The following is a 15061-nucleotide window of genomic DNA, read 5'->3' as shown; positions in this document are numbered from 1 at the left end:
ATTTAAAACACATTAGTAGTGCATACATCTTTATATTTTAGGTATACAGTTTTCTTACTCTATAAATGTGCACACTCTATATAAGAATTAAAAAGCTACAATTACCAGGCTCTCCTCTCTGCTTCCCATCATCATAATTTTGGTGTTGGGCTTCAGTTTCAACAGACCAAGTTTAGTATGATCCTCTGCCATTTTACCTACAAGACAAAAACATAAATCATCTCTTATACTGATAAATTACCGTCAATCACTAACCAGAAAATGTAAAGCAATCCAATGATTTACTTAAAAGCTATTACATAAAAGGTGCTTCAATTTAAAGAGTTAAATTGGAAACGTAGGAGTGTTATTTAAAAATTAAGTATATACTGTACATGTGATGAAGCAACTTACACAGAATTTAAAAAGGCATTGTCAGGCTGCATTTAAAAAAAAAAAAAAAAAGTAAAATGAGGAAAAATCATGAAAGAGAATGCTGCCCTGAAAAACAACTACCAAAAAATGCTATCAGAAAGATGACAAAATTTCAGATTAGACACTACAGATTTGAAACCTTTCATTATTTTTAGCATTACATATGGATATGCCATATTGAAAAGAAAAGGTTTTATTTGGTGTAAATTTCTCTTTAGCATGATCCCTTCTGTTTTCAAACTCATTTGTGACCGAGTTCAATAGAGAATGTGCTGCACTTGCCTACAGGTCATTTAAAGTATGCAGCAGAGGTACAATCTTCCCATGGCACTTCTGGTTAAAGCTAATAAAGTAAGTATAATCATAAATACATCAACTGCGTCAAACTTGATTTGGTGAAGTATATACATAAACATCAATACAACTTTCAAAAGGACGTCAAGAATAATCATCATTTCCCTTTGGCGCAGAAACAACCAATGTAATACATCTACACTTAAAGAACTTCAGCTTTTTATTACATTAGACACTTTAACAATAAAGCAGATCAAATATCAGAACATGGGCAGAAGTGGTACCTTGTTCTAAAAAAGTGCAATGTTGAACAGTATTAAAATCATTCACCAACTGCTCAGTTAGATTCATAATGTGTGTATGCTGTATTGTCCTTCCAAACGGTCTTTAGGTAAGTAAAACCACTGAACTCAAAGACTGTATTTGCAAAGAAATCTGAAGTGTTGTATCAGTATTTATAAAACAGTCACGCATGAAAAGTTTAAAGATGTAGAAATAAAAACTGAATTATGAATTTAAAGTTTTGTGATAACAAACTTCTCCATGATTAAATCAACTTCATTAAAATAAATAAACTCTCACTAACTTTAAACTAAAAGAAAGATTTTAGACAAAGCATCAAAAACAAAAATAAATGTATAGGGTATTTCAGATAAATCTTATTAAAAATATTATCATTCATGAAACTCAATGCGAGTAATAAAAGCAATTTCAAACGTGTTCAACAACACATTTTGCAAAATATGTAAAATGAGTAGCATTCCAACCACCGAGAAAGTCACCTTTTATTCTACTGCAGTGCAGCACTGTTGCACAGATTTAAGCATTGAAAATGATACGTGGAAAAAATTCTCAGAAAAATCAATAACTAGGTCAAAAATTGCAATTAGGTGCGAAGTCAGGTTTTTCTGCTATTTCACTGTTCTTTTTCAGGCATTGTTAACATGTAATCTCAAGAATTCAAACTACACACATAAACTAATGAAATGTCCTTTTGTGGCATGTCAATTCATCCACCTCTACCCACCCAAGAACACGGGAGTCAGCGCCAGACCCCACTCATGCAGAAACAGAGCAAAGTAAGAACCAGTCTTGGATGGGAACACCCTTCTCATTGCACATGGATACTTAAAGATGCCAACTGCCCTAACAGCATATCTTTGAAAAATGTGAGGTAACCTGAACCACTGATGGAAACTCACAAACAAAAAAGGAGGGAAAATGATAAATGCAAACGACAGGCTTCCAACCTTAGAACTAAACTGCATTTATTATTATAATGCAGGAACACTACCCTCTAACGAGTCCCCCTTTCCAAAATTATGCATATTTTATTTTATTTTTTGTAAACTAATAAACCTAGACATAAAAATATTATATCAGATAATGCCTTTCTTAATAACCTCCATCCATCTTTTTATTTATTTTTTCATAACCCACTTGATTCAATTGACGTTTGTAAAAAGACAGTGCCTCACAGGCACAAGGCAAAAAACCAGCCCTAGATAGCCGGTGCATTCAGGGGACATCCCTGAAATCATTCACATTTGGCCAGTACAGAGATACCAATTAGCCCAACACTGTATGGGATGTGCCTGGGGAAAAAATGGTTAGAAATGTTCAAGTAAAGATTTTCCTTTCTTACCTTTTACTTTCAATCCCAAGAGCTTCTGTCTCTCTGGAAGCACTCCAGTCAAAGACTTTATTGATTGCTTAAGATCGAGTACTGTGTCCTCTTCAGACAACGTTGTTATTGAGTACTCCTGTCCACCCCATTTTACTATGACAGACACAGACATGCTGCTCCAGTGCAACAAGTAACCTTGAAAATATAAAGTGAAACATGTCATCTACATGTAAGGTGAAGAAGGTGGATACTCACAGCATTGCACTGCATGTCACAGATTCACCATCTCATTTTTCATTATTGCACTTCAGAATAATGACACATTTCTCAATGATAAACTATTGAAGATTGAGGCCAACACCCTGAATTATGACACTAGCTTTTCTCATAGTATAGGGGTACTTGGTATAAATTCAATATGAATAATCACACCTGACTGTTATGATACTTGCCTGAAAGAAAGCAAGAAGCTCTCTTCAGAAGAGTTTGAACAATTCAGGCTGTTCACTCAGACCACTGAAGTGAGAGCAGCACTACAGATCTAAAGTCCAAGGTTGATTTCTACACCCAGTCATTGTCTGAGAGAAGTTTTCACCTTCGCCCTGTGCCTGACATTTTTGTATTTTTTATGTGTACCCACATATCTGTGTGTGTTAAGCAATTCCAAAGTAGCTTGGCCGTAAATTCCAAAGTGGCCTCCAAACCAAAGATTATGTGGCCACAATTATTTTAATCTACTGAATATAGACAAGTTTAAGGTTGAATTTCAATTTCAAATTTCAAGTGTGTATGGCCCTGTGATGGTCTAGTGCCCTATGACTTTGTGTCCGGTTGCTCCCCCCACAATTCTAAATTGGGTTAAGGGAGAATAAGGATCACTTTTTACTTTATTGTATACGACATATAGGGAAAGTATTGTAACTGTTCAAAAATTCAACCTCGTTTTAGCCCTCCCCGAGTCCGAAAATACCATTTTGGAATTATGTCTGTGTGTCTGTCTGTGTATGTAAACACAATAACTTAAGTACCCTTTCACTTAGGTCAACCAAATTTTGCATACAAGTATTAGGTACAAAACGTTGATTTCTATCAACTTTTGAGCTATTTCTGTTAACTGAAGTGGTACTTTTTTATTTATGCAGCTGCAGAGTCCGATTTATTTAACTTTACTTTTTTAAATAATTGTTCAATGTATTATTAAATTTGATTTGATTTGTTGTTGATGGTTTTTTAATGTACACAATATAAAAATATAATCATTGTCTTGCAGTTTATTTCTCAAATATCCAACCCCATATACGAGAAAGTCTAGGGGAGACTACTCCCGATTTTTAAATGTGTGCTATGCTACAGTTGGTTTAGTACAGCTAACATGAAAGCACTATATCAAATCCATCCATCCATCTTAACTTATCCAGTTAAGGGTCACGTGGAAGCTAGAGCCTATCCCAGCAGGAATTGGGCAAAAGACAAACAATCCCAGGGCAAGGCACAGCTCATCATAGGATGAGCACACACTTGGGCCAATTTAACAATGTCAATTCAGCTAACATGCATGGTCATTAACTGGATGTGGAATTAATGGATACATTTTTCAGTTAACAAGTAAATCCCCATCCATAGTAACAGTGGCAAAGTATGGGCAGTGCCCAAGAGGGGAAGATCCTAACTCTGCCAGACAGGGTAAATACTTCCAAAATATCAACAGGGGTTTTAAATAAAGCCACTTATTCTCTAGATGGAGAAGTCCATCCCAGTGCCCACTGTCTAACACGCTCACACTAGGCAAATTTTGAATTGTCAAGAAACCTAAATACTGAGGAATACTGGAGAAAAGCCCACAAGCAGACTACATCGACTGTAAACAGGATGCTATGTCCATGAATACTGTTAACCTCTGTGTCTATTATCGGATTTAATATTACTGTTACACAATACCATTGCTGTAGAGTAACTATAAGAGTTTTGAGGTTGTTACGATCTCTTCAATTCCTGGACCACATCTCTCTCGTAATGGTTTGAGACTGGAAAAGCACAGCGCTGCCCAGGGGTGCTGGTTTGTGGCTGAATATTAAGGGGTTTGGGTAAACAGGGCTAAAATGAACAGGTGTGAGTGGAGTAACATACAATGCCTTCAATGATTTCTGTGGATATTATCTTAAAACTAAAAATAACAAAAGATTAATCAGGAAACCATGCATCTCTGACATCTGTTTGTATAAAGTGGTTTAAAGAGTGCTTAACGAAATGCAGTTAGACCTCTCTGAAACAACAATATCGGAGTAGCGAGGCAAGTGGCAAGAAACGAGGTAAAATATGAAAGAATCTGTGCGAATTTAGTTCACAAATAAAACTCGATTTATTACGTGATGCTGGGATTGGCTCCGAGTCGACTCGCCACTCACACACACCTGCTATTCAGTCAGCATTTTCTGCAGCTTTAAACTCTCTAGGGTGGAGAGCCAGTAGAAAACCAGGCCTCACAGTTACCACCTGCTTATTATGGATGCCCTGTTTTTCGGTTCTCAATAGCAAAAGACACCAGGGGGATTATCAAAAAGCCAGCGTCTACGTCTTCTCCCTCCCAGCCATGAGTCACACACTTACTCAACCCGCACAACACACGGCTTTGTCGTCTTTTTCGCGCACCCCCCGGCCACACGATTTTCACCCCTACAGGCACACTTTCTCAAACCCCCGCTCCAGGTCACGGACTGTACTCACTCTCACAAAGCACCGCTTATTTTCTCCCACTCTGTCTCTAGGCGACGGACTGCTGCGTTGCTATTCGCCCTTCAAGAGCAACTTATGCTTCTCTCTTAGCGTTCTTGGCAGATTCTCCCCCTGCAGCGCATTACTGCCATCTTCAGTTCTGGAGGAGTCAACTCTTTACATCCTTTAAATTCGGTTTTAAATTCTCCCACAGTGCCATCATTTTTAAGAAGCATAAATAACGTCGGATACTTCTCTATTTGGATTGCACCATCCTAAAATACATTTTAAAGAAAATTCATAAATGTCAGCTATCTTAAAATATTTTTTTCAACCATTCTCTTTCTAATTCACTATTTTTACACTCCAAGATAGTACGCAAAGTATATTCTGAGGCTTCACATCCCTTTGGGGTCCCGACTATTACTGTACCAGTCCATTTTAAATAAATATTTTATTCACCGTGACTTATTCTGGGTTCATTTATTATGATAATTCTCCTTCAGACAGATTCACATGAACTGAGTTTTGAGTTTGAAACAAATGCTTACCTGTTTATCTTGATTCTTACTTTTCCTGCAACAATTTCCTGATTCCCTTTTTATACAAACTCTTTGCTTCCCACAGACTCAGTGACAATTTAATATCGATATTTGTTTGAACTGTGGAAATTTTAGAAATTGTATTTGACATTTCATTTGCAATTACATAGAGCTGCAGCCCACAAAACTCCTACTGTAAAACCCTGATGGCATAATGCAGTGTAAATGTAGGACCTCCAAGATCAACTCTCGTCTTATCTTACTCTGCACATTTTGTACTGAAAGTAAGGTTGCCACTCATTTCACACTACTATTCTAAAAGTTATTTTCTCCCCTAATACTTGTGGTAAAATTATAAAATGTACAGACAAATAATCAGTACATGTCTTCTGGTATTGAAGCTGAAGATTCCATCATTCCCAATTCTGGAATTTTAAAGTTATCTGCATATACTTATGAATGATCATACCACTAAAACATGCTATTCAAAGCTTCTTCTGCAACCATCACCTCTGAAATCAGTTCCCTTCAGAGAGAAATCAACTTGCAGTTTAATTTAAAATCCTAGAGGCATTTTAAATCTACTGTAAAACTGCTTCTTTAATCATTTTTTTTTAAATTATGCAAACATCTTTCCATCTCTACCTCCAAATCCTGTAAATTCATTTAATAGCCTGAAGTAGCCACCCTTCACGCTGCTCTGTCCCTTTGAAATTTCAAGTGGCAGATGTCCTAAACCCTAAAGATACTGTACATCTCGACTTTCCATCAGCAACGCTGAAACAGGCGCTGCAGGAAATGCTCCTGTGCACAATCACAATGCCATACACACTTTATCACATCTCATTTCCTTAATCATGAATCTGAGGCTGATCAGTATCCCAGAAGTCCATGTCATCAATGCCCTATACATTCTTTAAAGTGCACTCTCACCTTATTCACCTCCCAAGTTAATTTTGATATTCCTCTCATTAAGTTTAGAATTTTTAACATTTATTTATAATACTATTAACAAGAATATTCCATGTTAATGTATTACCAAACTACACTGCTCAAAATTAAAAAATGTAACTCTTTCCAGAAAGATATACGTAATATGCTGGAAACTCATTTTTAATAATCATTTTTGCTGAAATGAAAAAGTTTTTGATTCAACATTTGACAGTTTAAACCCTACTTTCCTACCCATTTCAATCTCAATTACTGCCTCTTGAACCTTTGTGAATACAAATGTAACATGTCTTCCCCTCTTTCACACTAAACTAGCATCATCATGCCTTAACCTTCCACTTTATTTGACTGACTCATATATATCATTTGATGATACCATTCAACTTACTACACTCTTTTTATAGAGCTCTATTTTCCACTGTATGTTTTCCTGAAAGGTGACACAATGGTGCCGTATTAGTGCTGCGGCCTCACAATTGGTGCCCCCTGCACAGTATTTGCATGTTCTCCCCTTGGGCTTTCTCTCACAATCTAATGTCATGCCACTTGGATGAAGTGACATTGTTAAATTGGCCCTAATGTGTGTGTGTATTCAGCCTGTAATGGGCTGGTGCCCTGTCCAGGATTTGTTCCTGCCTTGTAGACTACCTGATGATTACTGGAATAGGCTCCAGCTGCCTGGTGTGGATAAGCAGGTTAACAAAATGGATGAATGATTTCCTGAAGTACTGCCTCCTATACTTTTACCTCCGTTTAAAACTCAATTAAGAAATCTGCTATCCATTTCCATAGGCGCCCGCCTCCTTTTGAATTCTCAAATGTAATTACTAAAGGTTCCCTGCTTATACAGTACGTCTTTTCTATAACCGCCAACACTGTATCTAATGCCATATCTCGTTATCGAGTAAAGCTTTCTAAACGGAATGCTCAATACTTAAAACGTTATTTAGGTGGACCTCCATCTTCTAAATCGAGTCTGACACGTTGTCACAGCGCTCCTTCTGCAGCTGGATGGTTTACTGAAGTCTTTTGCCAGCTTGCTGAATTGGACTGTGTGATGATCACGTGCTTTAGGAATTTTCGTTGTTACCACTTGTGACGTCACACCTTCCCTTTTCTTTACGTTCATGTATACAGTATTTCCTTTCTGAAATGAACAAATAACGCAATCAACGGGATTAACTCTACTTTTTCGTTACTATAAAAAGCCAAGCAAACGCACTGGGCGTGTAACGCAGCGCTCTAAATACAATGCGAACTCAAAAGTGCTGTTTCAGACTGACCTTTTTTGAATTATACTGTGGAATGACGAGTGAAAGGTCAGCGAACGTTACAGCAAAAGGGCGTTCATGTGAAATTTCGCAGGGGAAACTTGTATTTCCTGTCTGCCCCAACCCAAAGTAAGCGAACGCAGAATTAACACTTGAAGTTTCCCATGATTTCGAAAATGAACTTTTTTTTTTTTAATCTCTACCAGCAAAATGAAGCATTTTTCTCGTATCCATGTTAATAATAATTATAAAGAGCAAGATATAGATTACAAGAATTAAAGTGAGGAAAAAGAAATTAAATACAAATAAAAAAAGAATTGCAAGTCATAAAATATATTGTGGTGAATGAACATCTAAATATTGATTATGTCGTATCCCATGATGAAATTTACCAGTCTTTGAGCAGTTAATTTTTAAACATACTATTTATTAGTCATTAGACAAATTAAGGAAGAAGGAGCAAGTTTAAGATGCCTTCACGTTTGAATAAAAATAATGACCTACAATAACTGAAAAGTCATTTTATCTCCTAAAATAAATCCTAATATCTTGGAAAACGAGGTAAGAACCTTTACTATAACTAATGGAATTACTAGAAATGCTCGCTTTCGGCAGCTATGATTGCGCCAGCAGTTTGTTCATGTCTGTTTAATAGCTGATAGTCTGCCGTTCTCGGGTTGTCAGCTGTATATTATACAGATGTTTTCGAACAGTGGCCAAGGCACGGGGGTTTGCTCCCCCATGCTGAGGCATCACTCCAGTACTGCTGAGCTTCTAGAAGTGTCTCGTCGTGTGTCTTGGTCTGCTACCAACAACCTGCATGGTCCTCGATACCACCAAGACAGTGGAAATGGTCATTGACTACAACCTCTCCCACTAGAAATTAACGATTCTGCAGTCAATATGGTGGAATCCTTCAAATTTTGGGGCACAACTACCACAAACATTCTCGGAACCTTAACACCACTTCCATCACAAAAGAGGTACAGCAGCGATTGTACGTATTACGCCAACTAAAGGAAATAATTATTTTAGAGCCAACAGTTTAATTTTAAAAAGCCACAACTGAAAGTGTAATCAGATTATCAAATGTTCTCTGGTTTGGTTCAGCAATGGCACCTACCAAAAATAAATTACAACTTGTTGTGAGGTCTGCTGCGCTCGTCCATCCGTGGCAGACCACTAGGCATTTTGTGTCACTAGCCGTGTCATAAGGATCACCGTGGACTCATCTCACTCAGCTCATTACTTGTTTCAAGAACTCGCCACTGGGTAGACTCTTCAAGTCAATTAAAACAAAAACGAACAGACACCTCAATAGTTTCTTTTTCAGAACCACAGCCCTCTCAAACCAGTAACTTCCCTTGTCTTCTTTTCATGCATTCTGGCATATAAGGTATGAAGGTGTGTATATGTGAGGGTGTGTGCAGTAGTGTATGTTCATGTACGTGTGTGTGCACGTGCATACCTACTACATACTGTACACTCACACTTTCACTTCCACATATATAAGTGTACTATACTGCAAACTTGTATGAAGTTTGTCTTTTTAACTTATGCAGTTTATGCTATTGGTATGTTATGATATGTTCCGTTACAAGCAGCTCCAAATCTACGAAGTCAAATTTCTGTACATTAAGTACTGGCGAATAAAAGTGATTCTGATCCTGAAATCCATCCATCCATTTTCCATCCATCCATCCATTTTCCAACCCGCTGAATCCGAACACAGGGTCATGGGGGTCTTCTGGAGCCAATCCCAGCCAACACAGGGCGCAAGGCAGGGAACCAATCCCGGACAGGGCGCCAACCCACAGCAGTGATCCTGAAATGGTTGGAATAATTACAAAAGAAAAGTAAGAGATCAGTTGTTTCAATATTAATACAAAATCTACAGTTATTGTAATGAAAACCAAATCTTTGTCTTAAACATTCTTTACAAGGTTATCATTTAAAAGTTGAAAGCAGTAAGTTTTATGTAGTTTATAAACTGTAAATTGTGTTCTTTTGACGACTATACTTATTTCAATAACTTGGATATAGCAGGTTAACAGAGCTACATATTATTTTGTTTGTTTTGAATTTCCTTCGGGATAAAGTATCTATCTATCTATCTATCTATCTATCTATCTATCTATCTATCTATCTATCTATCTATCTATCTATATCTAAAAGTACACTATTGTTAAAATCAAATCCTTGAATGTATAAAGATAGGAAATTACTGCAGTAGAATTTTAAAAAAGTGATCTATTCCATTCTTACAACTGTAGACAGGATAGCCTTAAAAGGACACATTATACTTTTTGATTAAAATTAAAATTATATTCTAAACAGAAATCTTCAAAAAGCACAAGGTTTCCTTAATTATCCGTGTTTCAGAGTTAAATATATATTTATTATTCCAAACTGGAGAATTGTGTGGTGTAAAATTGTAAACATACAAGAGTTTACAGTAAGAAGACCATTTAAGACGTATTACGAATATTAAAGTGACAAGACAAAAGGAACTGAATGCCACCAATTTTGGTAAATATTTCTGTAATACCATGTTAGGGGCATGCGCCGCACCCACCACACGACGAACCACCCGGATTGACATCCGAGTGCAGCGGGTGACACCTCAGTGAAAGTGTGAGTTTTTTTATCTCACCGTATAAACAAGTAAACAAGCTTGTGAACGCCAAACAATATGTTATACAAAGTATAATGCGCCTTATTAATCAAAATAAAGAAACTGGATTCATTTTTTATTTTAATTTTTTTATTCATTTATTTTTTTATTTTTTGTGAACTAAGTACTGAGTAAGCTGGGGAGATAATATCTTGGGATGTTTTCCATGGTATTAAATGCAGTCGTTCTAATATAAATACAGTATGTCCCTCTGCAGTCTTATATTAAGCCCACTTTTACATTTATGAAGTATACTGCAAATATTTAACTTTCAAATAACTCACTGTCTTTGGTAGTTTGCATTTCCAGGTGTTCTACAGTGGATTTATTAAGAATGTTATAAGCATCAATTTCAATAGACATACATTTATTTCCAAATCTTAGCATTTGTGAGGAACGTAAAGAAGAACAAACGTTCATCTTTTGGACTCTTAACAGTGAGGCAATCCCGTCATCGACGTCACAGCAGAAGCGACGATGATAAAGAAGGCTGCTAGAGAGAAAAGAGACTGGCTGTTTGTACTTCCGCCACCTAGCGGGTAGGTGTAAAAGCTACATTTTCCTTTGTAAGGGCTTCAAAATGAGTTTTCATGCCAAGACACTCCATCCATTCATCTTTATCGTTTAATTTTAGGTTGTAGGAACCTATACTAAATGGTGGTTAATTACAAGACACATTCACTTAATGCTCAAGCTCACACATGCCAAGTCACATGTGTGAAGAACCTCAGAATACAAAGAGAAAAACCCTTATGAACACAGAAATAACATGCAAACTCCACATAAACACCAATCAAGTGATGGATTTGAACCCAAGATATTTGATCCACTTGTCAGCAGAACCTGCTGAAGTGGAAATCCATTTGATTCATTCCAGGAGTACTAGGATTAACTGTAAGAAAGCTACAATAAATATGCTGGCTGAAAATTAAAAATGATTTGTCACATCCTATGCATCTGATTGATTGTGGCAAACATCTGATATTCCATCAATTTGCATTCTGAAAATTTTCTAAATGTATAACCTGATGTTTTATTTACCTGGTCCAGTCTGACTTGAGCTTGCATGTTTGCCCTTTGTCCATGCAGTTTTTCTAGTTTTTCCTCCTACTTCCTAATGATGTGCAGGGTAGTTTAATTGGTGACTCTAAATTGGCATTAAGAGGCACTGCCATGGACTGGCACCCAACTTTCAGGTTTCAACCTTCAGTGACATACACAAGAGCTTCACCACTAAAATGACAGACATGAGATGTATATAGGACCTGCTGAAGTAGAAATCCATCTGTAACAAGCCCCAATTCCCACTCCCACCTCAGTTCCTCTCTTGATTCTGTATTCCAGAAGGGGGAAGAATGTACAAAATGATCTGAGCTGTTGAGCTGAATTAAGGTCCACCATCGGTTGAAATCTGTGGGCCAATATTCTGCTTATTTTCTGAATTCCATCCAATTAAAGTTGAAGTTAAAGTTGTGTTAATCAAGACAGAGTGACATCTTTGCAGACACTGCCAGGCTTGCAGATGCTGAATGACATCCTTTTTAAACTGAATAACAGCAAGCAGACCTCCATCCATCCATTGTCCAACCCGCTGAATCCGAACACAGGGTCACAGGGGTCTGCTGGAGCCAATCCCAGCCAACACAGGGCACAAGGCAGGAACCAATCCCGGGCAGGGTGCCAACCCACCACAGGCAAGCAGACCTGAAAGGGAAAATTAAGAGTTTCAAAGTGGCAGGATTGGACCTGAACTTGAAAGCGAACTGTGGTTAAATGAGGAAAATCTACACCTTCCTAAAAATGGGGCATGCACCTCTCTCTCCAATTTCATAATAGTTCTATCAATTCAGTTTATTGTAGGTATATCATTATTCACTGAGTGCAGGCTCATAGCACTATAACAAGTTCATTGTTAAAATGTATTTACAAATTTTAGATAATTACATAATTTAAATGAGTAAAGATACAGATTTGTATAAAAAGACAGTGAGGGGGCAATGGTGCTAACAATCTCTCCTCCTTTTTCCACAGTGCCCCACTGAGGAATGACCATGTATATTATCATGAAATTTGTGAGACTTACCAGGAACCTACAGTATATTGGGTTCATCTGCTCTCGCCCTTGAAGATTAATACACAGATGTAAACACACACATGCACTTAGCAATCCTATCCAGACAAAGTCTCAAGTGGTGCCAGATGCCAGTCACTCCACAGTATTCTGCATAAAGTTCTCAATATAGGGATTCACTATCACCAGCTTTAACAAAATGCAGGTGTCATTGCAACACACAGAAAAGCACAATTCTTTTAGTTATATGCGACTTACTAACCAAACTACGCCTTGCCTTTGCCGTAGTTGTTCTAATTATTGAGGAACAACCTCAATAGCCTTAATAAATCCTGTGAAAAGGAGTAGCATCATATTCACACTTGGTACCCATTTATTATTTCAATCACTATAGACAAAAGAGAAAGTATAGAAAATATAAAAACAACATGGTATTTATTAATGTATAACAATACCAAATAGAAGACAATATAATATAACATAAAATGGATAGCAAAGTCTGTATTTAAACAGTCTTAGAAAAGCTTACTAAAAATCAGAAGTGTCAAGGAGTGAATATTCTGGGCAGCTTTTCGTTTCGTAATCAGTGTTGTTCATAGTTACGTTTTCTGACACCCAAGTCAGATGATTTCATGTCTCTTGATCTGACTTTCTTCTTGTCCTTCTCCTTGGTCCATCAGATGAGCCATGAGGTTTTGGGACATGTGACATTGCACACATTTGATTGGCCATCCTGTCCTGATAATGAAAGACTCTGATCATAGTGTTTGTTCCTTCCTTTCCCAAGCTGTAAGCTAATTTTTTAATTGCTAGTCCTACAGCATCCATCCATCCATCCATCCATTTTCCAACCCGCTGAATCCGAACACAGGCTCACGGGGGTCTGCTGGAGCCAATCCCAGCCAACACAGGGTACAAGGCAGGAACCAATCCTGGGCAGGGTGCCAACCCACCGCAGGCATCCATCCATTCACAGGTTATAAATTAATTATAACAGGTTCTGCGGAAAGTGCTTAGGTAATAAAGTAATTGAAAAAGAAGCTGACTGGAACAAATGCATGCATTACTACTTCAACACAAAAGGATGCTTGCAATGCCTGCACATCCTGATTCAATTCATCTTGTTTCATTTGAGCAAAATTATTAAAATTTAGTTTGCAGTTGAAAATTTGAAGATTTTTCACACCAGAACACCATGCTTCTTCTTTTCCCATGATGCCCAGCCCCTCTATATGCTCCTGAATTCTATTCATAGACATGCCTGCCAGGTGGCTTTTCCTGCAGTTACTGTTGGTACGTTTTTCTATTTACATTATAAGTTATTTATGTTGCTGATTAAGTCAGGATCACCCAGCTGGTGCCCCAACTATCCCTCCTGTGATTATCCCAAATTTGTAAAGTTGACATGTTAGCATAGTCAGCAGGAATACATCAGTATGGCAGACCAGGTGGACCTCAAAATGGTCACGAAGTGACTAGCCGATCAGATTACGCAGCTGCAGTTGGTGACACAAAGGACGGATTGACCAATGCGGAAGTGCATCACATTGCCACAGAAGCTCTTCATGCTGAATGAGCATAAGATCCCTCTCAATTACTGACCCTATTAAGGCGCCAAGATGACACTGAGGCATTTCTCTTGATTTTTGAGAGAATTGCCATTCACCACAGATGGCCTCATGATGTGTGGGGCCCAGATCCTGGCTTCATTTTTAACTGCCAAAGACTATACAACACTGAAGCAAGAAGTTTTAGCCATGATGTCCCTGCTGCTTCCAGGGCCAGAGCTATATATTCTGACACTCCAATTGGAAGTGGGTGATCAGTTGGATCTGAACCAAGAGCAGAGATGGATCTCCTTAATTCAATTAATAGACAAGCCTTTCCAGGCGGCTTTGCTGGTAGTTGCTGTTGGCACATTTTTTGGTTTACTTTATAAGTTATTTATATTGCTGATTAAATGTGGATAACCCAGCTGGTGCCCCAACTATCCATCCTGTAATCATCCCAAGTTTTTACTGACAACACAATATACAGTATGTCCATTAATATCATTATTGAGATATGGCCAGTTGACAACAGAGGAAAGGTAAAATGAAACCTCCAGTCTACATCATCTCTAATGAAACTGAAAAAAATGAAACCTCCAGGGGGTCCACTGTCCAAAGTCAGAAGGCAAAGTCAGATATGATCAGAGTCCTTGTGGTCTAAGTCAAATTACTGCACATACTCTTCCAGTCATAAGCAGGCAATCGGGGTGGAATCACTAACTGAGACTTACTGAAACTGGAATCTGCATGTAGCCGAATCCTTTCTTCAAGAAGGACACCTAAACGTTTGGGGAAACCAGCTGCATGCCATATTAGCTAAGTGCTAGTAGGAATCATGCATTTTCTTATGATGCATAGCACAAGGTACAGAGATTATCATCCTACATGGGTCGAGGATGACCACTGACAAGTTCAAAGAGCAACATGGCAAAGACAAATGAGTATGCTCAAGTAA

General features: G+C 37.8%; 1 protein-coding gene across 1 annotated transcript in view; it reads right to left on the bottom strand.

The window, feature by feature from the left end:
- The window catches only part of ublcp1 (ubiquitin-like domain containing CTD phosphatase 1), a 29339-nt gene extending 24123 nt beyond the window's left edge, over window positions 1-5216 (bottom strand). The window contains exons 1-3 of the mRNA XM_028812684.2: window positions 5060-5216; window positions 2354-2530; window positions 106-197 (exon numbers count right to left, since the gene is read on the bottom strand). Of these exons, the coding sequence (XP_028668517.1) occupies window positions 106-197; window positions 2354-2507 (246 nt within the window). The 5' untranslated portion in view covers window positions 2508-2530; window positions 5060-5216. The remainder of the gene's footprint in view (window positions 1-105; window positions 198-2353; window positions 2531-5059) is intronic.
- Window positions 5217-15061: the final 9845 nt, after the last annotated feature.

Source organism: Erpetoichthys calabaricus, chromosome 11, assembly GCF_900747795.2.
Source record: "Erpetoichthys calabaricus chromosome 11, fErpCal1.3, whole genome shotgun sequence".
NCBI classification, from domain to species: domain Eukaryota; kingdom Metazoa; phylum Chordata; class Cladistia; order Polypteriformes; family Polypteridae; genus Erpetoichthys; species Erpetoichthys calabaricus.
The sequence above is the reverse complement of the archived record's forward strand: the minus strand, read 5'-3'. Positions and strand labels throughout refer to the sequence as shown.